The sequence below is a fragment of the Squalius cephalus genome (genome assembly GCF_949319135.1).
Source record: "Squalius cephalus genome assembly, chromosome: 8".
NCBI lineage: Eukaryota > Metazoa > Chordata > Actinopteri > Cypriniformes > Leuciscidae > Squalius > Squalius cephalus.
Window position 1 is genome coordinate 47,342,399 of NC_137129.1, and position 25,918 is coordinate 47,368,316.

General features: G+C 45.6%; 2 protein-coding genes across 2 annotated transcripts; one reads left to right on the forward strand and one right to left on the reverse strand.

The window, feature by feature from the left end:
• Positions 1-18,069: 18,069 nt before the first annotated feature.
• On the forward strand, positions 18,070-21,602 carry mycbp (MYC binding protein). The gene is made up of 5 exons (XM_079879308.1): positions 18,070-18,176; positions 18,703-18,775; positions 18,849-18,897; positions 21,119-21,248; positions 21,408-21,602. Exons 1-5 carry the CDS (start codon positions 18,096-18,098, stop codon positions 21,447-21,449), a joined length of 375 nt encoding a protein of 124 aa, XP_079735434.1. The 5' UTR covers positions 18,070-18,095; the 3' UTR covers positions 21,450-21,602.
• Positions 21,603-21,747: 145 nt separating this feature from the next.
• gja9b (gap junction protein alpha 9b) lies at positions 21,748-24,741 on the reverse strand. The gene is made up of 2 exons (XM_079879306.1): positions 24,623-24,741; positions 21,748-24,424 (listed from the first exon to the last, which is right to left on the reverse strand). Exon 2 carries the CDS (start codon positions 24,418-24,420, stop codon positions 23,047-23,049), a length of 1,374 nt encoding a protein of 457 aa, XP_079735432.1. The 5' UTR covers positions 24,421-24,424; positions 24,623-24,741; the 3' UTR covers positions 21,748-23,046.
• Positions 24,742-25,918: the final 1,177 nt, after the last annotated feature.

Consider the following 25,918-nt stretch of genomic DNA (forward strand, 5'->3'; position numbering starts at 1 on the left):
CCCTAACCCTCACCCTAACCTAACCCTAACCCTAACCCTAACCCTAACCTAACCCTAACCCTAACCCTAACCCTAACCCTAACCCTAACCCTAACCCTAACCCTAACCCTAACCCTAACCCTAACCCTAACCCTAACCCTAACCCTAACCCTAACCCTAACCCTATCTAACCCTAACCCTAACCCTAACCCTAACCCTAACCCTAACCCTAACCCTAACCCTAACCCTAACCCTAACCCTAACCCTAACCCTAACCCTAACCCTAACCCTAACCCTAACCCTAACCCTAACCCTAACCCTAACCCTAACCCTAACCCTAACCCTAACCCTAACCCTAACCCTAACCCTAACCCTAACCCTAACCCTAACCCTAACCTAACCCTAACCCTAACCCTAACCCTAACCTAACCCTAACCCTAACCCTAACCTAACCCTAACCCTAACCCTAACCTAACCCTAACCCTAACCCTAACCCTAACCCTAACCCTAACCCTAACCTAACCCTAACCCTAACCCTAACCCTAACCCTAACCCTAACCCTAACCCTAACCTAACCCTAACCCTAACCCTAACCCTAACCCTAACCTAACCCTAACCCTAACCCTAACCCTAACCCTAACCCTAACCCTAACCCTAACCCTAACCCTAACCCTAACCCTAACCCTAACCCTAACCCTAACCCTAACCCTAACCCTAACCTAACCCTAACCCTAACCTAACCCTAACCCTAACCCTAACCCTAACCCTAACCCTAACCCTAACCTAACCCTAACCCTAACCCTAACCCTAACCCTAACCCTAACCCTAACCCTAACCCTAACCCTAACCCTAACCCTAACCCTAACCTAACCCTAACCCTAACCCTAACCCTAACCTAACCCTAACCCTAACCCTAACCCTAACCCTAACCCTAACCTAACCCTAACCCTAACCCTAACCCTAACCCTAACCCTAACCCTAACCCTAACCCTAACCCTAACCCTAACCCTAACCCTAACCCTAACCCTAACCCTAACCCTAACCCTTACCCCTGGGACTCTTACCCCTGGGACTCTTACCCCTGGGACTCTTACCCCTGGGACTCTTACCCCTGGGACTCTTACCCCTGGGACTCTTACCCCTGGGACTCTTACCCCTGGGACTCTTACCCCTGGGACTCTTACCCCTGGGACTCTTACCCCTGGGACTCTTACCCCTGGGACTCTTACCCCTGGGACTCTTACCCCTGGGACTCTTACCCCTGGGACTCTTACCCCTGGGACTCTTACCCCTGGGACTCTTACCCCTGGGACTCTTACCCCTGGGACTCTTACCCCTGGGACTCTTACCCCTGGGACTCTTACCCCTGGGACTCTTACCCCTGGGACTCTTACCCCTGGGACTCTTACCCCTGGGACTCTTACCCCTGGGACTCTTACCCCTGGGACTCTTACCCCTGGGACTCTTACCCCTGGGACTCTTACCCCTGGGACTCTTACCCCTGGGACTCTTACCCCTGGGACTCTTACCCCTGGGACTCTTACCCCTGGGACTCTTACCCCTGGGACTCTTACCCCTGGGACTCTTACCCCTGGGACTCTTACCCCTGGGACTCTTACCCCTGGGACTCTTACCCCTGGGACTCTTACCCCTGGGACTCTTACCCCTGGGACTCTTACCCCTGGGACTCTTACCCCTGGGACTCTTACCCCTGGGACTCTTACCCCTGGGACTCTTACCCCTGGGACTCTTACCCCTGGGACTCTTACCCCTGGGACTCTTACCCCTGGGACTCTTACCCCTGGGACTCTTACCCCTGGGACTCTTACCCCTGGGACTCTTACCCCTGGGACTCTTACCCCTGGGACTCTTACCCCTGGGACTCTTACCCCTGGGACTCTTACCCCTGGGACTCTTACCCCTGGGACTCTTACCCCTGGGACTCTTACCCCTGGGACTCTTACCCCTGGGACTCTTACCCCTGGGACTCTTACCCCTGGGACTCTTACCCCTGGGACTCTTACCCCTGGGACTCTTACCCCTGGGACTCTTACCCCTGGGACTCTTACCCCTGGGACTCTTACCCCTGGGACTCTTACCCCTGGGACTCTTACCCCTGGGACTCTTACCCCTGGGACTCTTACCCCTGGGACTCTTACCCCTGGGACTCTTACCCCTGGGACTCTTACCCCTGGGACTCTTACCCCTGGGACTCTTACCCCTGGGACTCTTACCCCTGGGACTCTTACCCCTGGGACTCTTACCCCTGGGACTCTTACCCCTGGGACTCTTACCCCTGGGACTCTTACCCCTGGGACTCTTACCCCTGGGACTCTTACCCCTGGGACTCTTACCCCTGGGACTCTTACCCCTGGGACTCTTACCCCTGGGACTCTTACCCCTGGGACTCTTACCCCTGGGACTCTTACCCCTGGGACTCTTACCCCTGGGACTCTTACCCCTGGGACTCTTACCCCTGGGACTCTTACCCCTGGGACTCTTACCCCTGGGACTCTTACCCCTGGGACTCTTACCCCTGGGACTCTTACCCCTGGGACTCTTACCCCTGGGACTCTTACCCCTGGGACTCTTACCCCTGGGACTCTTACCCCTGGGACTCTTACCCCTGGGACTCTTACCCCTGGGACTCTTACCCCTGGGACTCTTACCCCTGGGACTCTTACCCCTGGGACTCTTACCCCTGGGACTCTTACCCCTGGGACTCTTACCCCTGGGACTCTTACCCCTGGGACTCTTACCCCTGGGACTCTTACCCCTGGGACTCTTACCCCTGGGACTCTTACCCCTGGGACTCTTACCCCTGGGACTCTTACCCCTGGGACTCTTACCCCTGGGACTCTTACCCCTGGGACTCTTACCCCTGGGACTCTTACCCCTGGGACTCTTACCCCTGGGACTCTTACCCCTGGGACTCTTACCCCTGGGACTCTTACCCCTGGGACTCTTACCCCTGGGACTCTTACCCCTGGGACTCTTACCCCTGGGACTCTTACCCCTGGGACTCTTACCCCTGGGACTCTTACCCCTGGGACTCTTACCCCTGGGACTCTTACCCCTGGGACTCTTACCCCTGGGACTCTTACCCCTGGGACTCTTACCCCTGGGACTCTTACCCCTGGGACTCTTACCCCTGGGACTCTTACCCCTGGGACTCTTACCCCTGGGACTCTTACCCCTGGGACTCTTACCCCTGGGACTCTTACCCCTGGGACTCTTACCCCTGGGACTCTTACCCCTGGGACTCTTACCCCTGGGACTCTTACCCCTGGGACTCTTACCCCTGGGACTCTTACCCCTGGGACTCTTACCCCTGGGACTCTTACCCCTGGGACTCTTACCCCTGGGACTCTTACCCCTGGGACTCTTACCCCTGGGACTCTTACCCCTGGGACTCTTACCCCTGGGACTCTTACCCCTGGGACTCTTACCCCTGGGACTCTTACCCCTGGGACTCTTACCCCTGGGACTCTTACCCCTGGGACTCTTACCCCTGGGACTCTTACCCCTGGGACTCTTATACCCTGGGACTCTTACCCCTGGGACTCTTACCCCTGGGACTCTTACCCCTGGGACTCTTACCCCTGGGACTCTTACCCCTGGGACTCTTACCCCTGGGACTCTTACCCCTGGGACTCTTACCCCTGGGACTCTTACCCCTGGGACTCTTACCCCTGGGACTCTTACCCCTGGGACTCTTACCCCTGGGACTCTTACCCCTGGGACTCTTACCCCTGGGACTCTTACCCCTGGGACTCTTACCCCTGGGACTCTTACCCCTGGGACTCTTACCCCTGGGACTCTTACCCCTGGGACTCTTACCCCTGGGACTCTTACCCCTGGGACTCTTACCCCTGGGACTCTTACCCCTGGGACTCTTACCCCTGGGACTCTTACCCCTGGGACTCTTACCCCTGGGACTCTTACCCCTGGGACTCTTACCCCTGGGACTCTTACCCCTGGGACTCTTACCCCTGGGACTCTTACCCCTGGGACTCTTACCCCTGGGACTCTTACCCCTGGGACTCTTACCCCTGGGACTCTTACCCCTGGGACTCTTACCCCTGGGACTCTTACCCCTGGGACTCTTACCCCTGGGACTCTTACCCCTGGGACTCTTACCCCTGGGACTCTTACCCCTGGGACTCTTACCCCTGGGACTCTTACCCCTGGGACTCTTACCCCTGGGACTCTTACCCCTGGGACTCTTACCCCTGGGACTCTTACCCCTGGGACTCTTACCCCTGGGACTCTTACCCCTGGGACTCTTACCCCTGGGACTCTTACCCCTGGGACTCTTACCCCTGGGACTCTTACCCCTGGGACTCTTACCCCTGGGACTCTTACCCCTGGGACTCTTACCCCTGGGACTCTTACCCCTGGGACTCTTACCCCTGGGACTCTTACCCCTGGGACTCTTACCCCTGGGACTCTTACCCCTGGGACTCTTACCCCTGGGACTCTTACCCCTGGGACTCTTACCCCTGGGACTCTTACCCCTGGGACTCTTACCCCTGGGACTCTTACCCCTGGGACTCTTACCCCTGGGACTCTTACCCCTGGGACTCTTACCCCTGGGACTCTTACCCCTGGGACTCTTACCCCTGGGACTCTTACCCCTGGGACTCTTACCCCTGGGACTCTTACCCCTGGGACTCTTACCCCTGGGACTCTTACCCCTGGGACTCTTACCCCTGGGACTCTTACCCCTGGGACTCTTACCCCTGGGACTCTTACCCCTGGGACTCTTACCCCTGGGACTCTTACCCCTGGGACTCTTACCCCTGGGACTCTTACCCCTGGGACTCTTACCCCTGGGACTCTTACCCCTGGGACTCTTACCCCTGGGACTCTTACCCCTGGGACTCTTACCCCTGGGACTCTTACCCCTGGGACTCTTACCCCTGGGACTCTTACCCCTGGGACTCTTACCCCTGGGACTCTTACCCCTGGGACTCTTACCCCTGGGACTCTTACCCCTGGGACTCTTACCCCTGGGACTCTTACCCCTGGGACTCTTACCCCTGGGACTCTTACCCCTGGGACTCTTACCCCTGGGACTCTTACCCCTGGGACTCTTACCCCTGGGACTCTTACCCCTGGGACTCTTACCCCTGGGACTCTTACCCCTGGGACTCTTACCCCTGGGACTCTTACCCCTGGGACTCTTACCCCTGGGACTCTTACCCCTGGGACTCTTACCCCTGGGACTCTTACCCCTGGGACTCTTACCCCTGGGACTCTTACCCCTGGGACTCTTACCCCTGGGACTCTTACCCCTGGGACTCTTACTTACCCCTGGGACTCTTACCCCTGGGACTCTTACCCCTGGGACTCTTACCCCTGGGACTCTTACCCCTGGGACTCTTACCCCTGGGACTCTTACCCCAATTAAAAAAAAAAAATGTTTATTTCTCAAAACAAATTGTTAAACACTTTTACAATGAAAGAAAAATACATTACAAGTCAGTCAACTGCATAAATACAAAACATTAACATCTACAAAAGAGACCCAGAAAAGGGAGCATGAAATTACAAGTACACTTAAACAGGAAAATAAAACTGTATAAAATGGAAGCACCACAAGGTTAAAAGTGATATGAATAAAGAGGCAAAAGATGATAAGTGGCAGTTCGAAGATTTGGAGCTGGAGAAAGGCATGACCAAGACGGGTGCTGACAGAGGGAACCACCACAGAAGAGATAACGGAAGGAAGCCCCAGCAGGATCACCAGGATGTAGGGCCACGGAACAGTCGATAAAAGGATGGGTGGACCTTTGGTGAATGGGCCAGGCAGAACCAGGGGGACAACCAACTCAGATGGAGCCATTAGAGGTGGGGACCTAGTGCGAGCCGAAGACCCAAGTCAAGACCACAGCACTAGACGGCCAAGGCAGAATCATAGGGCCGTGGAGCTGGAGAAAAGGAAGAGTCCGGTGGAGCCAAAGGGGCACAACAAGGGTGATATCAGACCAACGTGGAGCCAGACGAACGAGGGAGCCCGATGTAGCTTGAGGGATGAAGGGACAAAAAGGGGCAAAATGAGTTTTAAGGGGGAAAAAAGGGACAAAGAAACAAGCCTTAAACAGTACAAGTGGCAAAGCCATAAATACAAAAACTGTGTGGGAAGGACAACAGACAAGACTATCTACACAGCTGGAGGGGACCAGCCACCACAGGCAAATGGGAACACACACACAAAAAAATAAATAAAAAAATAAACCTGCCAAGTACTTTAAATTCATTTTGAAAACTTTAATAAAAGGGTTAAGGTTTACAAATAGGTTATTACAGATTACACTAACGGGCATATGGGCACAAGTACAATCATAAAGGGACAAAAATAAAAGGGTAGTAACAAAAAGTTGGTTAGCAAAGGCTTTTAAAAAAGAACATGGAAATATGGACTATTATATATCCCAAGTACAAAAAGGCTTTAAAATGAAAGCATAAACAAAACAAAGTGTAACAAAATACAAGACAAGTTTGCAACTTTCATACAAAGTTGGACGAAAAAGGACCACATGAACAATCCAATCTCAGTGATAGAGATCATATCAGACCCCTTTAGATCTCAGACCTACAGAGAAAACAGAATAGTTAACATGATACACCAAATAAAAGAAACAATAATTCCAAAATCTGTGTGAAAGCAGAAAAAGCGAAAGATACAAAAACTCTTAAAGACTGTTAAAACACTGGCATAGGCCGGCTGCTAAAAGAGACTGTAAAATACCTATTACACATTAAATCTCAATCTGCATAACCTATTTGTAATGTTTATAAGAGCAGTACACAAAAGGATTTTAACAAAAGGGATAAAAAGAATCACAATAAAAGTATCACATTACATAACCACATTACTATGATCAGAGGATCAGGGGCCGTATTTACAAAGCATTTTATCTTACCACTAGGAGTACTCCTAAATCGCACTAAAAGATTTTAGCTAGGAGTTTTCTCTTAAAAGTTATTCACAACGCCTTTCAGACCTACTCTTAGTAAAGAAAAATGACAACTCCTAAACTAAGAGTGAGTCTTCGTTGCTATGGATGACGTCATTACTCATGCACGAGCTTGACTGAAGTGACCACCTTGATTGGCTGATGATTGTAACGCGGGAATGATTCCCCTCCCCTACGATGATGAGTGACAGGTGACAGGTCTGAGAATGCGGGCACTACACAAGTAGTGCGAAGGATGGAAGATGATGAATAACTGAATAAATAGCCTAAATGAATAAAGAGTAAGGCAAAACAAATAGCCTAGTAGCCTAATGAAACATATGGATTGATGCAATATCTTTGCAACATTATTGAATTAATCTGTCACTATATGCCTCTGCCTACGTTTGCAAAGAGAAGAACATTTTAATTTGATTCGCAATGAAACGTTACAATTAGTTTACATGCAGTGAGTAGCCTAGTTTTGGTTGTTGTTGGTGGCGTTATTGCATCCCTAGTTATGCCTACAATGCAGAATTGTTCCCTCGCAATTGGAAGCTCCTGTAGCGCCGCACACGCATTTCAAAACATCGCAACGTGAAATGCCACAAAAAGCGGTTTGTGAAGGTCTTAGTGAGTTAGGAGTCCTCTCGACTTCTTTTAAGCCGTCTCAGACTTAGGTGCTACTTTTAGGGCTAAAATGCTTCGTGAATTACTCTTAGTCAAAAAAATTAGGAGTCCTAAAGTAACGAGTGACTTTATTTTTAGGAGTTGCTCCTAAATTCGCCAGTTAGGAGCTACTTTTAGCCTTAAAATTCTTTGTGAATACGGCCCCGAGGATCAAAGGTGTCATTATAACGAACACAGATTTCTCTTCTAGTTTTAAAGATTTTCTTCCTTTGATAAGATTCCAATGACTTAATCTGGTTGACAATTTTTTAAATGTGCCACTTTTACTTGCTCTACATAGCATAACTTTCATCAAAACATTTACCAACTTTGTTTTCACCAAATTCAGTTTGCACAAATTCAGGGACAACATTAGCCAGGATGCCTAACATCGAGGGCAAAATGGCTCTTTAGTCTCATTAACTGTACACCCAGCAATGCCATTAAAACACTGCACTCAGTCTGTATTACAATTCATTTAACCCATTCTGATTCAACACTGTATAAAACTAACGATGTATTTAAATGAAAACATTTAAAACATTACACAGAAATTAAATTTATGACAGTCAATAAATTATGTGCTCGTAAATGCTTACTGGGCAAACTATTTAATGGTTCAATTTTAAGAACAAATAAGTTCTTAATTCAATGTTAAAATACTTAAGTAAACTGCACAGGTCCAAAGGACTCGTTTAGGATTAAAATAAAACAAGTCCCTTTACACATTTTAGGTACACAAAGACCGTCCTTATTAGAAATGGTTCAAATCACTAAATCTGAAGAGCTGTGGAATAAACTCCCTACAAGCTTTGTGTGGGATGTAGCTAAATATTACTCACCCTTTTCCAGTGACAATGAAGCATCTGAAAAACAATTAATAAATACACCAGTGAAGACTAAAGAAATACAAGAATGAAAAAACATATACAATATACCAAAACTAGACCGTTTCTTTTGAATCTCTTGACGCTCTTTATATCAGTGTCACACCATAAACTGCATGCTTTCCACCTGCAAAAACAGCTTCTGATTGGTTGATTACACTTAAACAATATGAATATTCTAGATTTACATTAAAAATGCTAATCTACGCAGGGTAAATTATCTACAAAACAAATTAAGCAAAGTGAAAAAGGTCACAGACTGGGCTTAGATTAAGCCAGGATCAGGCCTTAGCTAATTTAGGATTTTTCAGTAGCTTTTATGAACATACATTAGAAGAAATAAAGAAAAAAAAAACATTACCAGTTTGCATCTTGAAACAGAATAATGGTACTGACATTATGATATGTGTCAGTGCAAATTGCTTTCAGTTAAAACAGCGCAAACATGCATTGAAGTCTGAGACTAGGCTTAAGCCCTTTCTGTGAAAGCAGAAAATATACAGATTGTCCATTCTCACTATTCCAACCTTCAGCAGCTTCCTCACTCTCCAGCTTCCATCACAGACTGACCATCCTGTGCAAGTTCAGCTTGTGGGCATTTATACTCTTGGGCACAACCATTGATAGACATACAAACAACCAGGAATTAAATTCACCAAACAATCAAATCTCAATATAAAAAGCTTTTTGTACATTCCCTAATCCACAAATTATTATTTGTCATTTATACATATTTACTAATTGAAAAGCTTTTTAATTTATAAACAACAAACAACCCCCTTCATCTTCTACACTTGGTGTCTCCCACCTCCCATGATGCACCACAGCAAAGATATAAAAGTGAATTGCATAAGCTGTTCTGGTTTTCAGCTAGTACAAGCATGCAGTTGCATTCTGTGGCTTTCGGTGGTTTGTTTGAGCTGGTTTTTATTGAATTGTGCAAAATAGCCAAGATCAACTGACTGTAAGTTAGGAATGTTAAAAGGAAGAAATTATTTTGATCTACTGTTTTGGTCTGTTTTTCATTCACCTGCATCTCCTGATTACTCACCTGTTGCTCGTCCGTCATGTGTTTTCTCTCTCAGGATTTATATGAAAGGTAGGATGGAACTTTCTTAATACTTTCTTCATATATCTGATAAAGGGACTTTTGACCATGTATTAGGCTGTCCACAATGCATTGTGATTGAAATATAACACGGGGAGCATTAAATAAATATTTGTGATCAGTTAAAACCCCTTTCGATGGTCTTTTGATATGAGCTCATGTTTATTGACTGATGATAGTGCACTGGAACATTAGCACTTGTGCTGTATAAGATTTGTCAGTAACTGTTGTAATTTGCCAGTTTTATTGATGCTAAAACTCTTACACAGCTATTTCACTTACACTGCTGACCATAACAAACTATTTCTTTTCCAGTATCATTCCAGAAGTCCTTCTGGTTTCCTTCCATTTATTTCTGGTCACTGAAAAATCATCACCTGGTTGATCCATCGCTATTCTGTTCCTCTCTGCTAGAATGAGCTGAAAAACTCCAACAGATCTGCTGAAGCCATCACAACTTTCAATCTTGATTACTAGCTCATCGCATTCAAATTTTAACTTAAGAGGCTGTTCGGGTTAGGGTTAGGGTTAGGGTTAGGGTGGTTAGTGCGCGTGCACATGAAGGGGGGTGTGGGGGGTGGAGGAGAGATAAGCATGAAGAGGGAAGTTAGCTAGAGGAGAGATGTCCTAACAATGACTAATGTTAAAATTGTAAATTCTTGAGAATTTTGATATGGCCGACACACGACCAAAGAGACGACGTTCCGATGAACAAATAACAAAGAATAGGGAAAAGGAGAAGAAACGCGAAGTCCCGAATTTAAAAGCGTTCCCATCGGAAAAGTGTTCAAAAGGTGGCGAGAACTCCGCCGGCAGAAGGGCTTCCAATCCGACATTTAGCTGGCTCTGTTTCTGCTGGACAGGTCTGTAAATCCAGTTTGGTTTTCTAAATGGTTCATGACTGTTTCAGGAAGCACGGAAGGGAGAGGGAGGGGAGGGGATGAGGAGGAGGGAGGGTCGAGCTAGACTCCATTTGGTTGACAATACTTCGAACGTCAACAAGAAGTGACGTCACCCAGCATCGCTTAGAGCACCTTTAAGCAAAGATGTGTCAAACTTTTGTACTTTATAAGTTGTCCCATTTATTTATTTTTTGGCCTGCATGGGAGTCACCTTCCCCAGCGGGTCCATTTTCTCCAGAATTCTCCTAAAACAAGACAAAAGGGAAACACTTATGAAAAATATTAAGACAGGAGTGCAATCTATACATCAGTGCAACCTTAACATTACAAAATATGACACAGCAGGACATGCATACCAAATACTCCAGAAATAAAAAACAACAAAGTGAAAGTGTCACGGGTGACAAAAACACTCAGCGAGCGGAACCCTCTTGACGAGTCACGAGTTTCCCAAGGGAATGGTTTGTGTGCGACACATCCCACTCCGGTTCCGGGTGTGGCAGAAACATTGGCTGCGTCCGAAACCGCATACTCAATGAGTAGGTACTTAATTTCAATAAGTACTTACTTAACGAGCGCTAAAAGAGTAGGTGCTTTAGAGCCAAATCTCGTTGAGTATGAATGCGAACCGGACATCTTCCATGTTGACATTATCATGTGACCTATACGATGCGTTATCACACGCGCAACAACTTAAAAGATTTGAACGACACGTTTAAATATATATCTGTAAATATCTTGATATTGATTAAACTTGCTCATTTTGTGGTGTTTTTGAAGAAATTGCTGCCCATTTATTTTGTGATTACATTTAGGGTTGATTTAAGTTCTTATATTTAACCCTACTAATGCCGTTTTATCCTTAACGATATTATTTAGCCTATTTTTATTACGAAATCCCAAAATTGTCATCTCTTGAATATGGTGTTAATTTCTTTATTTTATATCCAAACATTTTCATCCACAAGCAAAAGTGGCTAACTGCTTTATGTTTTCCTCTTTTTCTTGTTGAATTTAACTCTCGTTTCATCCCTCAGGCCTATAAATAACAAAAAGTGCAGCTTTTAAATGTATTATAATGAATTATTTAAGAAAATATATATTAAGATATTCAACCTTCTAGGTTTTTTCCTGTGTAAAAAAATCTCATATTATGTTTGTAATGTCTGCACAAAGGGCAGCTGTGTGAAGATTCGGCTTTGGAGAAAACTGTTGATTTTATACTCGAAAAATTTAAGTATCATTATTATTAAAAATTAATATTACCCCAGAATGAATTGCATTGCTATCCCACCCCAAAACATACAATAATAACAATGATAAATGCTGACCAATACTTAATTATATTACTGTTTACTGAAAATGATATAATTCAATAAAACAAACAAATTGTAATGTATGTCATATGACATAGCTATGCATGATAGAATACACTCTAGATGTGTATAGTGAACTACATTTTCATTCAAACAATTAAATAAAGCATTAATTAAATAATTATATTTTATTTACTGACAACAATGAGAAATATTAATAAATTAGTAAAAGAATGAATGAAAGTCACCATCACACAATAAACAAATGCAAGTCAACACATGAAACAAAGCTTTATTCAAACTACAATCATGTATGTAGACTACAGGCGCTGAACCCCACATCCTTCTGCCATCTCAACACGGCGGTTCCCATTCTGCGGCTTTATTCTGATGAATCAGCTGACCGCCAGAGGTGAGCCGTGCCTGAGGTTGTTCTGTGATGTGTTGTGCTTCACAATCTGAGGCAATAAGGGCAGGTGGAGTGATGGAGGGACTCATAAGGGCAGGTGGAGTGATGGAGGGACTCATCCATTGCACCATCTCCAGGATTCAGCTCTGGGCTCCTCATCCTCAGTGCTCACACCAGCCTGCTGACATTTCAGATCCTACAAACATGCACAAACATAACACAAAAGCAGTAATTTTAACTGCACAATGTCATTTGATTTCAGTATTATTTAGAAGACAAAAATGCTTTTTTTCACAAATGCCGCCGTCATCTTTCCTTGCAGGTCCTGCTCCACAAAAGCTGCGCTGCAAATGCACAGAAATCAAGAATCAGAAAAGTGCTGTAATAGCTCTGTTTGAAACTACAATAATTAAATAAACTACAACTTAATATTTAAATAGTTGTTGTTATTAATTTCTGTAGTATACTCACTCAAAGCCTTTGATGGCAGCATTCAGCTTCATGAGCCACTCTCCACCGGATAAACACACATCTGTTCATCTGTCCCTGTAACATCCAGACCAGATTCACATTACCTCTGTGATTTATGAGCTCAACACTACATTTACATGTTGAGGTTGTTTTAACTTTTTATCCAACATAAATGTTCCTCAATTTATCAACAGTAATGGACAAATAAAATAGATAGGCTAACTGTTTATTACTTTATAGATTTGTAATAATAGCACACATTCATCACTCATATGTCTATTTCATGTTGTGATGTGCTCTTCTGCAATACTTAGCCTACTGAATATTTCCCTGTCAGATGTAAGTAGACATTTAAAATAAGCGTCTTTGAGATGTATATGGTTTATGTAAATCCACTTTAGAGACGTAACTTACGTGTCCTTACTGGAGCTCCCCTGTTAGCTAACGTTATACATAATAAAACGTGTTTTTACAGCAAAATCACAACTATACTACACTGTGTAACGTCTTTACACCTTCAACAATTCAACAGTTTACTCTACAGTAGTTCAACACATGCAATTTTAGCACAAGGAACCGTGTTTACTCACATTTGAAAGCACCCGCGTCGCTGATCTCTGCGATGTTTGATAATGACGTATCCTCTCGCGTGGCCTCCTGGGATAGAAGAGTATCCATCGGTCGAGCACTCGAAAATCTGGCCGAAAGCAGTAAGCCATCCGGGAACTTCTCGCCAACTCTTTTATGAATGCTGATGTTTCGAACGTACTGCTTCCTTCACGTACTGTTTTCGCCTACTATATATTAGGAAAGTAGGCATATTCGAACGCACTTAAGTCCGAATCTCGCGATAATTAGTACGTCATCCAGGTAATTCTCGCCTACTCTTTTGGATTCGTACATACTTTTTCGCTCGCCTACTCTTTTTCCCATACTAAATAGTAGGGAAGTATGCGGTTTCGGACGCAGCCCCTGTCCGGCCTGATTAGCGCTAATGCATTACAGGTGTGAGAGAGAGAGAGGAGCGGCGTTCGTACAGGCTGCTTGCTTCACAAGCCAAGGATAAAAGGGCCATTCAGAGAAGTTTCTGCGAAGCTGGTTTTCTCGGAGCAGTTTTGGGCACAAGCTTGTTCGGGGAAGTTGTTTGGGTGTGGAGGTGTCCTGTTGAAGTCTCATTGAGGTGAAAGCCGCCATTGAAGTTTGCTGGATCAGAGTTTGTCTGTGGGAATCTGCTGTACTGATTTACCGATTGGCTCTGCGCTGTGAAGGGTGAGAGAAAGATAAGTGAATTGATTTCATCTTACAAACATTCGAAAAGCTTGAAGAGGATGCAGTGAATGTAAATCTGACTGTTGGGGAAGCTGTGTGTTTCAGAGTGTGTTGAAGAGGAATTGAGGATTGAATATCCCCCACGAGAGTGTAACGAATGGATTGAGGCCTCTGATCAGCCCTATTGTGTGAGTGAATTGCAGTGCTTTTGCCTTATTGATACACATTGATTCATTGCTGTGGATTTGAAGTGAACACGAGTGCGGTGTGCTTTTGCTGAGAAGCGGCCCCAACCCCTGCTTACACGTTTGTGAAAAGTTATTATACCTGCTCTCCATTAGAATCCCAGAGTGATACAGCTGAGCTGGTGAAGTATCTTCTTGCGTTATCCTCTCTCGGGCCGTCTGAGCTTTGAGTACTATAATGCCTCACTGAAACCTCCTCTTAATCCACTCTCTCTGTTTGTGAGCTCTAGGAAGGAACATATTGCTGTGGAAAAATCCTTACCTTCGTACTTACCGCCTGAGCTCCGAAGATATACAGCATTGCTGGCGAAGCCGCCCATGTAAATCACTCTCTCACTAATGTGCCCTGACGAAAGTGTCTATTACTAAGAAGAACCCCTATCTGTTTACTCACCGTCTGAGTCTGGAAGTATGCAGCATCGCTGGTGAAGGAAGCCTTTAAACCACTGTCTCACTACTGTACATCGATCCAAGTATTCTGCACTGCGAAGAATCCTTACCTTCCTACTCACCGTCTGAGTCTGGAAGTATGCAGCATCGCTGGTGAAGTAACCCTCCAAGTTCACTCACTCACTACTGTGTATTGACGCAGGTATCCTTGACTGAGAAGCATCCTTCCCTGCATACTCGCTGCCCGAGTCCTGAAGTGAGCCGTATCATTGGTGAAGTCGCCGTCAGGGCGAAACTGCGACGTTAGATCAGTACCTACCCGTAGCTGGAGAAGACCTAGAGGACACTGAAGTCTATCACGCTTGTGCTCATTGATATATTGTGTTCAATAAAGATTGTTATTCCTTTGAAATTATCTCTTGTCTGCGTTGTCCATCTGTTGCGGACCTGTGGTGTCGGCTCCTCACGGTGGTGTTTAAGTCTGGGGTGGCTGGTCATCCGAGTCCGCCCCGGCCCGCACCGGTGACAAAAGACTGGTGCCTTATCCACTGGGCTTTGTAAAGGGTTGGGGCTAATTATAATACACAAGAGAGAACCTAGTGGAAATATTGCAAATGGGTCGTTGCCTTACCTCCAAGCCACTCAAACAAAACGAAAATATTACACCAATTTTTGCCTCAGACCACTTAGCAAATGAAGCTGCACAGTGGTAACATTTGTAGTTTAAGTCAGAGTATGTGTTAGCGGACTGGAGCGCCAACAGTTTCCCCTCCGTGTAAGTGTTCAATAATCACTCCGCTCCAGGGTCACCATTCCCACTCCGCACTCCACTCCTCGCTCACTGATATCAGAGACAGCACTCGGTGTTCGCTCAGTGAGGACATTTGCGGCTAAAGTATTTAAGTAGCCTATATGTAGCGGGACGCCGCATTGAGGTGAGAGCAAGCAAACTCCATACGATATAGCTGACTATGCCACCCTGTTAAACAGGGAAATATAAATATTAATGAATTTAACCTCCTAGAAAGGACACACAGGAACATGGCTATCGAAAGAAGGGCCTGAGGCGTGGATACCACAAGATACAAAAGTTTTATTTCAATCATCAAGCAGTAATCTTAAAACATTAAAAGACTGAAGGAGCAGGTTACACATGCAAACATTAAAGAAACCAAACATGAAAAGGAGGCCGAGGCTTACCAATGGCAGGGAAACTAGTTTAATGAGCACAAGACTCCTATACCAGCCTGTGCACAGGTCTCACCACAACACACGCACACACACACGCACACGCACACACGCACGCACACACAGCACTCCGTGACAGAACCCCACCACCGCACACGAGGGCCTACGAGCGGCCGGCCCTGAAGCCTTGGCTCCTATAACGAGAAACAAAATTAACAAAATGGTCTCCAAATAAACAAAACAAATAACAACAACAATAACTGAAACTTAAATAAAGTTACAGAAGAAAAACATTTAATTAATAAACCTGAGACTTATGCATCTAACCACGCTAAGGTTAAGAATTGGGCACCAGAACTGGGTGGATATTCACTCCACTTTCATACTTCACCAGCAACCCAGCGATCACATAAACAAGATATGCTGGACAGCAGGCGTCACAATACACACGAACCGAGCGCACGCGCTAACCAGCGAGTTCGTCACAGGAGAAATCAGGGTAGACGACACAAACAAAAGAGATACAGCTGTATCTTCAGAGGTTTAAATCAGACAAAGGTAAGTGCAAATTCATAAAACCATATTAAATAGAGTATTTACAAAAACACAAGATTAATTGTTGTTGATTTAAACTGAGTGCGTTTATGTTGTAAAATTAGTCTAGCTAAATTAGCTACTTTGGTAAACTCCTAACTGGGACTTAGCACCTGCTACATAAACTTCGAAGAATTGAGCTATTTCTAAAATATTCCCATTTATTAATTCATGTTAGCCTAGCTAGAGTGCTTGAGTGTATTCCCATCAGCAAACCCTTCCTTCTCCCCGGTCCTCCACAGCACTGAAGGAAGAACTGCGGCTGGCTGTAGATTCACGTGAGGCAGACGAGGACACGTGTGCTTTAGAAACATACAATAAAATATATCATATTTGTTAAAGTGCAGTGTTCCCGCATCCTCCGTTCCCATGCAGCCTCAACCATTACTCTGAAGGACTGCGGCACTGGGAACCAGTCAAACCAGCAGTGGAAGGACATGATGGAGGGGGATCGTGGGATTGGTGTCTCACTGACGTTACCCTGATCACACACAGTTGTGCTCAAAAGTTTACATCTCATTGCAGAATCTGAAAAATATGAATAAACAAAATAAGAGGGAGTTATTGTTTTTTTAGTGCTGTGCTGATGAAACTATTTCACTTAACATACGTTTATATTTAGTCAAAATTATAGAGGTAAAATCTACTTGCTTTTATAGTATTTGTTTTTTTAGATTTAGAATATATTTCAATATGATATTACGGTAGAGATGTTGCAAATTTGTGTCTTATTCAGTTTTGATTTATGTTTTGGTTATGAACTGAAGTTTAACTGTTCTGAAAAGAGAATGTAAACGTGTGTAAATTGGCCTGTAGGGTTTTGCTGGTGTTTGTGTCCGAGTGTGAGATGAATTGATGTAAATGTATTTATTGAATGTATTTTGTGCTGAAACAATGATAAATGATCCTCAGTTTATCCCACATAGACTGATGTTGTGATCGCTGTTTGATAAAGTGACTTTAGTTTGAGAAACGAGTCTGAATGACTGAAAAACTGTGACATTAATATTGAACACTAGAGGGAGACAGAGGATAATTAATAAGTTCATCTGTTTCTATATGTTTCAATGGAAATAAATGCAAGTATGATGAACTGACAATATAGTTTTATATAATTAGTGTACAGAGAAATCTATTAAATCCAAGAATTATTGTATTTATTTACTTTTTCTAACATGCTATCTTAATATAGCAGTTTGCTCTGTGTAGTATTTCTGCATTCCAGCATTATTATTATTATTTCTGCAAAAATATTACCATGATTTTATTTATGAAAGTCTTTGGTCATTATTGCTGTGGTGAATTAATCAACTGTGTAATTTTAAATCTAGAAAATTACTCAAAAACACTGTTCATTTCATCAACGAAAACGAGACAAAAAATATGAATCATGACGATAATTATATGATTTTATATTTTCAGGCTGTAAATGCTGTAACCACAGTCGAGAGAAATTAGTTTTCAAACTAAATGAAACACATAAATGAAAATGAATATCTGTGAGTCTGATAATTAATCTATCCCGGATGTATATCACCAAAAAACATTAACAATGAATAAATGCAATAACTATATTGATAAAATAATATGACCATACATCCACAAAGACTCATTTCCTTATGTGTGTAGCAGTTAGTGTTGATGACGGTCACTTTAAGCGTTGCCAGGGCGACCGTGTGTGTTGTGTTTCCGTCTTTGCTCAGCGCATGCGCACGGAAGAGTCGCCCGTCCGAGGCATTTGGCGAACAAACATTTCGTGGCTGTCATTCGCGATGGCGCATTACAGAGTGAGTAAATAAAACTCGACATTTATCCATGTAAAGATGCTGTTTAACTAGAACAGAAAGGATTTGAGCTGTTGTTTAGCTTTTAAAAGCTAACGTTATATATCTTTCACGGACGTAGTGACAGAACGTAAACTTTAAACTTAGAGTGTAAATGTGTGATAAAGTGTGTGTTTGGATCTTTTGTCTTCGTTAAAGCCGCTGGTGTTTTAGTGTCGGTTCTCCTGAAGTTCACACAGCTGAACAGAATCTCATTAACTAGCGACACTAACAAACACAATACTGACTCAGATACTAGACACTTGATACAGAATCTGACAAACTGACATTTAGACACTTTAAATGTTATTCAACTGCTCTAATATGTGTGTGTGTGTGTGAATAACTGTTTTCTGTGAATCCTCTAACTCACAGCTGAATGTGTGTGAATGTTTCACCTACTTCAGCTCGAGATTGGGGAAAGTTACACACTTTGTCCTGAAGTGGAAATGGTTTATTTGAGTGTTCTTCTGTGGTGTGATGTTTGCAGGCCTCCGAGTCGAAGCGAGAGCAGTTCAGGAGATATCTGGAGAAGGCCGGAGTCCTCGACAGTCTCACCAATGGTAAAATCACTCATCAAATCAATATTAATCAAACATCTTTTGCATGCAGATGATTTGACCTTCTGTATTTCAGTCTTGGTGGCTTTGTACGAGGAAACGGAGAAACCCAACAATGCCTTGGAGTATCCTTTACTGAAACCAAACGCTTCTGTGCTGTTCTCAGACCAGAATCTGCTCAAATCTGCTGATTTGAGACCAGAATCTGCTCAAATCTGCTGTCCTCAGACCAGAATCGGCTCTAATCTGCCGTTCTCAGACCAGAATCTGATCTAATCTGCTGTCCTCAGACCAGAATCTGCTCTAATCTGCCGTTCTCAGACCAGAATCTGATCTAATCTGCCGTTCTCAGACCAGAATCTGATCTAATCTGCTGTCCTCAGACCAGAATCTGCTCAAATCTGCCGTCCTCAGACCAGAATCTGCTCTAATCTGCTGTCCTCAGACCAGAATCTGCTCAAATCTGCCGTTCTCAGACCAGAATCTGCTCAAATCTGCCGTTCTCAGACCAGAATCTGCTCAAATCTGCCGTTCTCAGACCAGAATCTGCTCTAATCTGCCGTTCTCAGACCAGAATCTGCTCAAATCTGCCGTTCTCAGACCAGAATCTGCTCTAATCTGCCGATCTCCGACCAGAATCTGCTCAAATCTGCCGTTCTCAGACCAGAATCTGATCAAATCTGCCGTTCTCAGACCAGAATCTGCTCTAATCTGCCGTTCTCAGACCAGAATCTGATCAAATCTGCTGTCCTCAGACCAGAATCTGATCTAATCTGCCGTTCTCAGACCAGAATCTGATCTAATCTGCCGTTCTCAGACCAGAATCTGCTCAAATCTGCCGTTCTCAGACCAGAATCTGCTCAAATCTGCCGTTCTCAGACCAGAATCTGATCAAATCTGCCGTTCTCAGACCAGAATCTGATCTAATCTGCCGTTCTCAGACCAGAATCTGATCTAATCTGCCGTCCTCAGACCAGAATCTGCTCTAATCTGCCGTTCTCAGACCAGAATCTGATCTAATCTGCCGTTCTCAGACCAGAATCTGCTCTAATCTGCCGTTCTCAGACCAGAATCTGCTCTAATCTGCCGTTCTCAGACCAGAATCTGCTCTAATCTGCCGTTCTCAGACCAGAATCTGCTCTAATCTGCCGTTCTCAGACCAGAATCTGCTCTAATCTGCCGTTCTCAGACCAGAATCTGATCTAATCTGCCGTTCTCAGACCAGAATCTGATCTAATCTGCCGTCCTCAGACCAGAATCTGCTCTAATCTGCCGTTCTCAGACCAGAATCTGATCAAATCTGCTGTCCTCAGACCAGAATCTGATCTAATCTGCCGTTCTCAGACCAGAATCTGCTCAAATCTGCCGTTCTCAGACCAGAATCTGCTCAAATCTGCCGTTCTCAGACCAGAATCTGATCAAATCTGCCGTTCTCAGACCAGAATCTGATCTCATCTGCCGTTCTCAGACCAGAATCTGATCTAATCTGCCGTCCTCAGACCAGAATCTGCTCTAATCTGCCGTTCTCAGACCAGAATCTGATCTAATCTGCCGTTCTCAGACCAGAATCTGCTCTAATCTGCCGTTCTCAGACCAGAATCTGCTCTAATCTGCCGTTCTCAGACCAGAATCTGCTCAAATCTGCCGTTCTCAGACCAGAATCTGCTCTAATCTGCCGTTCTCAGACCAGAATCTGCTCTAATCTGCCGTTCTCAGACCAGAATCTGATCTAATCTGCCGTTCTCAGACCAGAATCTGATCTAATCTGCCGTTCTCAGACCAGAATCTGCTCAAATCTGCCGTTCTCAGACCAGAATCTGATCTAATCTGCCGATCTCCGACCAGAATCTGCTCTAATCTGCCGTTCTCAGACCAGAATCTGCTCTAATATGCTGATCTGAGACCAGAATCTGCTCTAATCTGCCGTTCTCAGACCAGAATCTGATCTAATCTGCCGATCTCCGACCAGAATCTGCTCAAATCTCGTCGCCACAACAGCTCATTCTGTTTAGACTAATGTAAAGCAAAACTAGACCCATTGTTTAGCGTAACCGCACTTATATTCAGCTGATAAAACACTCCGTATTTTTATCATGCTGCAATTGAGTTAATTTCAATTAAAATTTGATTTATGAATAACAAGTTTGTGAATGTAATGCTATGAATAAATAATATATTTAAATAACTTCTGACTGTTACACCCAAGCTTGTGGCGAACTAAAGACATTGAATTAAATGACAAACGTGTACTAATGTGTTTTAACAAAGACTGATGTGAGTGTGGTTTACATGGAGTCAGTGTGGATGTGTGGAGGGATTACCAGCCTTAACTAACCCTAACTCCAGCTTCATCAAGCATCACCTGGGCGTCGCCGGACCGGAGGAGGACGACTCGGAGACACTGCGTCTGGAGCTGACGGACTTACAGAAGAAGTATGATCAGCTCCTGGCCGAGAACAAGGATCTGAGAGACAGGGTGAGATGATTACACCGTTAGCACATTCACAGAAGCTCAGGTTCAGCCTCGTGTTCCCTGGAGCTATGAGTGTTAGACAGGCGCTTCAGCCCATGGTGTGTGTGTGTGTGTGTGTGTGTGTGTGTGAGAATGACCCTGTTTTGTGACCTTCACCCACAGCTCCTGCAGTACGAGCCGGCGCAGGAAGATGCAACAGAATAAAACCTCGTTGCCATTTTTACATTTTTCTTTGCATTGGTAAAAAATATTATTTGTTCATTAGTGTTTGTTTTGTAATACAATGTCTAAGAAGTGACAATTTATGTTCAACAAATTTGTGCCTGATATTTAATAAAATACAATTTTTGCACTGTTCTTGATTTGTGGATATTGGTATAATAATATTAGTAGAGATTTATGAAACTACAAACATACAATTTATGTTTAACTTACAACATCAGTTATACACTTGAAGAACATATTAAAATGCATATTTAAAGACTTTAAATTAGACCTTGATGCTTTAATATAAAACTTTATTAAAAACAATGCTTCAGAATGTTTCTTAGATGAACTCTTGAGTCTTCAGTCCCATATTTCAAATATGTTCACCTTAAACTACATTAAACTGTTAGTGACTGAGAGTAAATCACGTACAGGACATAAGATAACGCTCTTACAGGTTTCTCGTACATACAGAATCAACTTCTGTTAGATGGTTAGAACAGTTTGTGGAGGAGCGAGTCCATGATCCTGAGCTCAAACACACGTCCAGTTCTTCAGAGACCCGTATCTGTACGCAAACATGCTTTATAATTACAGTGATCTTTACAATCCTTCACAAATCTGTAAACAATCTAAAACACTCTTATGCATCTTCAGTGAAAACACCCTCCCTGCCTAAAGTGCGCAACACAATTCTATATATGAGATCTGTGTGTTGATTTTGGAAAAATATTGATCAAACTTTTTACATTTCAATTGTCAAATGTATTTGAAGGCGAGACAGGTGCATTGTGGGAAATAATCCCTTTGTAGCTTTGCCTCGATAGTTTGGTGCATATGTTTGCCTACCCTTATAGAATCTGCAAGATGATTATGATTTAAAAAATTGAGGGATGATACATTTTTTTGTTTAGTATGACATTTTTTCTCATATTTGCATAAATTCTGCAAGGGGGTTATAAGAGTACACAAACTCACAGCATGTACTCGCTCCTCTCTGTACTGTACACATCACTGTTCACACTGAGATATGTCTGTCAATCAGAGATGGTTTCAGCTAAAAACATATTTACATCTAGAAGAACATGCAGCCACGAGTCCTCATTTTAGAAGTTAAACATTTAAACCCACTATAAGGGTCCAGGAAGAAAATAATGCTAGACTAGAATTTAAAGATATAGTTCACCCAAAACAAAAGTCCATTGTCATCATTTACTCGCCCTCATGTTGTTCCAAATCTGTGTCACAAACCAGTTTGGTTCCCATTGGCTCATTTTATGGACCAAAACAAACAACAAAAAATCTAAATAACACTAAGACATTTACATGATGACAGAATTATCTATTTGGGTGAACTATCCCTTCCCTTCACCAAAGCAAAACAAAATCTTACTTGAGAGACAGAAACCTGTCATGTGACCTATAGTGTTAATAAAGACACAGGAGAGTATCTTGAGTATCTTCAGATCAGCCATTAGGGTTAATAAAGACGAAGGTGTATTACACACAGTAGAGTATCTTCAGATCTGCCTAAAGTGTTAATAAAGACACAGGAGAGTATCTGGAGTATCTTCAGAGAGTATCTGGAGTATCGTTAGATCTTTAGGCCTGCTCGTCTGCTGCTGCTGGTCGGGGATGCTCTCTGTCGGCCCGGAGAGAAGCTGGGACTCTCCACAGAACTGTGGTGCCGTGACCCAGAGCTCAGCTCCACCACAGAGTCGGGTGTGTGAGTTCTGCCGGCTCTCCTCAGGTCGGACCTGGACACGGCCCGTCCGCAGCGAGTCCTCATGCTCGGGTCGGCCTCAGGCCCGGCGCTGGAGTCTCCGCTGTCCGACCCGTTGCCCTCCATCACGGTGCTGCAGTTCCAGGCCGGGCTCGCTCTCCTCTGCTTGCGCAGCGCCGTCGGAACCGAGCTCTCGGACTCGAGCACCAGCGGAGAGCGGGTCCCGCTCGTGTTGTTGGAGTTGCTGTTGCGCTCCAGCGGACTGAGAATGAGGTCCCGGTTCTCCCTCTGCGGGTCCAGACCCGGCTCGCCCTTGACCGGGACGAAGCCGCACAGGGGGCTGATGAGCGCGGGGTAAGTGGGGCCATTGCCCTGTTTCTCCAGGAGCGGAGCGAATCCGCCCGGGACCGTGGGAATGGTGGCTTTCCGCCCCTGGCTCACACACGCCTGATGTACCACTGAGTTCTTCTTGCCGTAATAATCTCCCAGGTCATCTTTCAGCTGAGGATAGTAGTCCAGGATTCCCGTCTTCAGCTTCTTGTATGCGAGATGCAGGATCTCCATCAGGCTGAGGAACAGGGACACGGCTGCGATGCCCTGCATGAACACCATGAACACGCTCTTCTCCGTGGGCCGGGAGACAAAGCAGTCCACGGTGTTGGGGCACGGCTCCCGCTCACACTTGTACAACGGCTCCAGGTGGTGCCCGTACAGCAGGTACTGGCCCAGCATGAAGCCCATCTCCACCACGGACCGGGTCACGATGTGGGCCACGTATGTCCTGAGCAGAGACCCCCGCAGCGGAGCCTTGTTGAGCTTGCCGGTCTCCAGCTGCCTGAGCTCCCGCTCGACCCGACGCCGGGGCTCCAGAACCTCTGGGTCCATCGTCTCCAGCTCCCGACGCAGGGCCACTCTCTTGCAGTGCCGCTCCTTCTCCAGCACACGCAGCCGGTATATGGCGTGACCCATGTAGACCAGCGAGGGCGAGGACACGAAGATGACCTGCAGCACCCAGTAGCGGATCAGGGAGATGGGGAAGGCCCGGTCGTAGCACACGTTGTGGCAGCCGGGCTGCTCCGTGTTACAGATGAAGTCGGACTGCTCGTCGTTCCACACGTCCTCGGCCGCCACGCCCAGAACCAGCATGCGGAAGATGAAGAGGATGGTGAGCCAGATCTTTCCCACCATGGTGGAGTGGATGTGGACCTCCTCCAGAATTCCCCCCAAGAAGTTCCAGTCCCCCATCCTCCTGACGGGCCGAGAAACAGCTCAGTCGCGCACACAAACAACACACACCATGCTGTACTTTAACACGGGCTACAGCGCCAAAACATGCTGACAAGTGCCGTCTGTGTAACTTTACTGAGATCTGGAGGCACTTCTATTAATATGAAGCTGAAAACTGATAACAAAAGTTCACAGACGATAGAAAATGAGCAGTACTCACCATTAGAAATGGTCACTTCTCTCAAAGATATAAAAATGTTAAATGAGAATAACTGAATCCAGCTAATGGCATGATCAAAATACATCTGCTTCACTATTAGCTGAAAGAGACACTGGTTTGGCAAATGTAGGTCGCTATTGACTTTATATCCTTGCACAAGTGATCGATGCGGTGTGTTGCGTGCCGTGCAGTAAAGGCCTGAGGGTCATGTGGACACAGAGGGACTGACCGACCCTCCACTGAGACAGACAGCACCACTGAGGGTCATGTGGACACTGACCGACCCTCCACTGAGACAGACAGCACCACTGAGGGTCATGTGGACACTGACCGACCCTCCGCTGAGACAGACAGCACCACTGAGGGTCATGTGGACACTGACCGACCCTCCGCTGAGACAGACAGCACCACTGAGGGTTATGTGGACACTGACCGACCCTACACTGAGACAGACAGCACCACTGAGGGTCATGTGGACACCGAGGGACTGACCGACCCTCCGCTGAGACAGACAGCACCACTGAGGGTCATGTGGACACCGAGGGACTGACCGACCCTCCACTGAGACAGACAGCACCACTGAGGGTCATGTGGACACTGACCGACCCTCCACTGAGACAGACAGCACCACTGAGGGTCATGTGGACACTGACCGACCCTCCGCTGAGACAGACAGCACCACTGAGGGTCATGTGGACACTGACCGACCCTCCACTGAGACAGACAGCACCACTGAGGGTCATGTGGACACTGACCGACCCTACACTGAGACAGACAGCACCACTGAGGGTCATGTGGACACCGAGGGACTGACCGACCCTCCACTGAGACAGACAGCACCACTGAGGGTCATGTGGACACTGACCGACCCTCCGCTGAGACAGACAGCACCACTGAGGGTCATGTGGACACTGACCGACCCTCCACTGAGACAGACAGCACCACTGAGGGTCATGTGGACACTGACCGACCCTACACTGAGACAGACAGCACCACTGAGGGTCATGTGGACACCGAGGGACTGACCGACCCTCCACTGAGACAGACAGCACCACTGAGGGTCATGTGGACACTGACCGACCCTCCGCTGAGACAGACAGCACCACTGAGGGTCATGTGGACACTGACCGACCCTCCACTGAGACAGACAGCACCACTGAGGGTCATGTGGACACTGACCGACCCTCCGCTGAGACAGACAGCACCACTGAGGGTCATGTGGACACTGACCGACCCTCCACTGAGACAGACAGCACCACTGAGGGTCATGTGGACACCGAGGGACTGACCGACCCT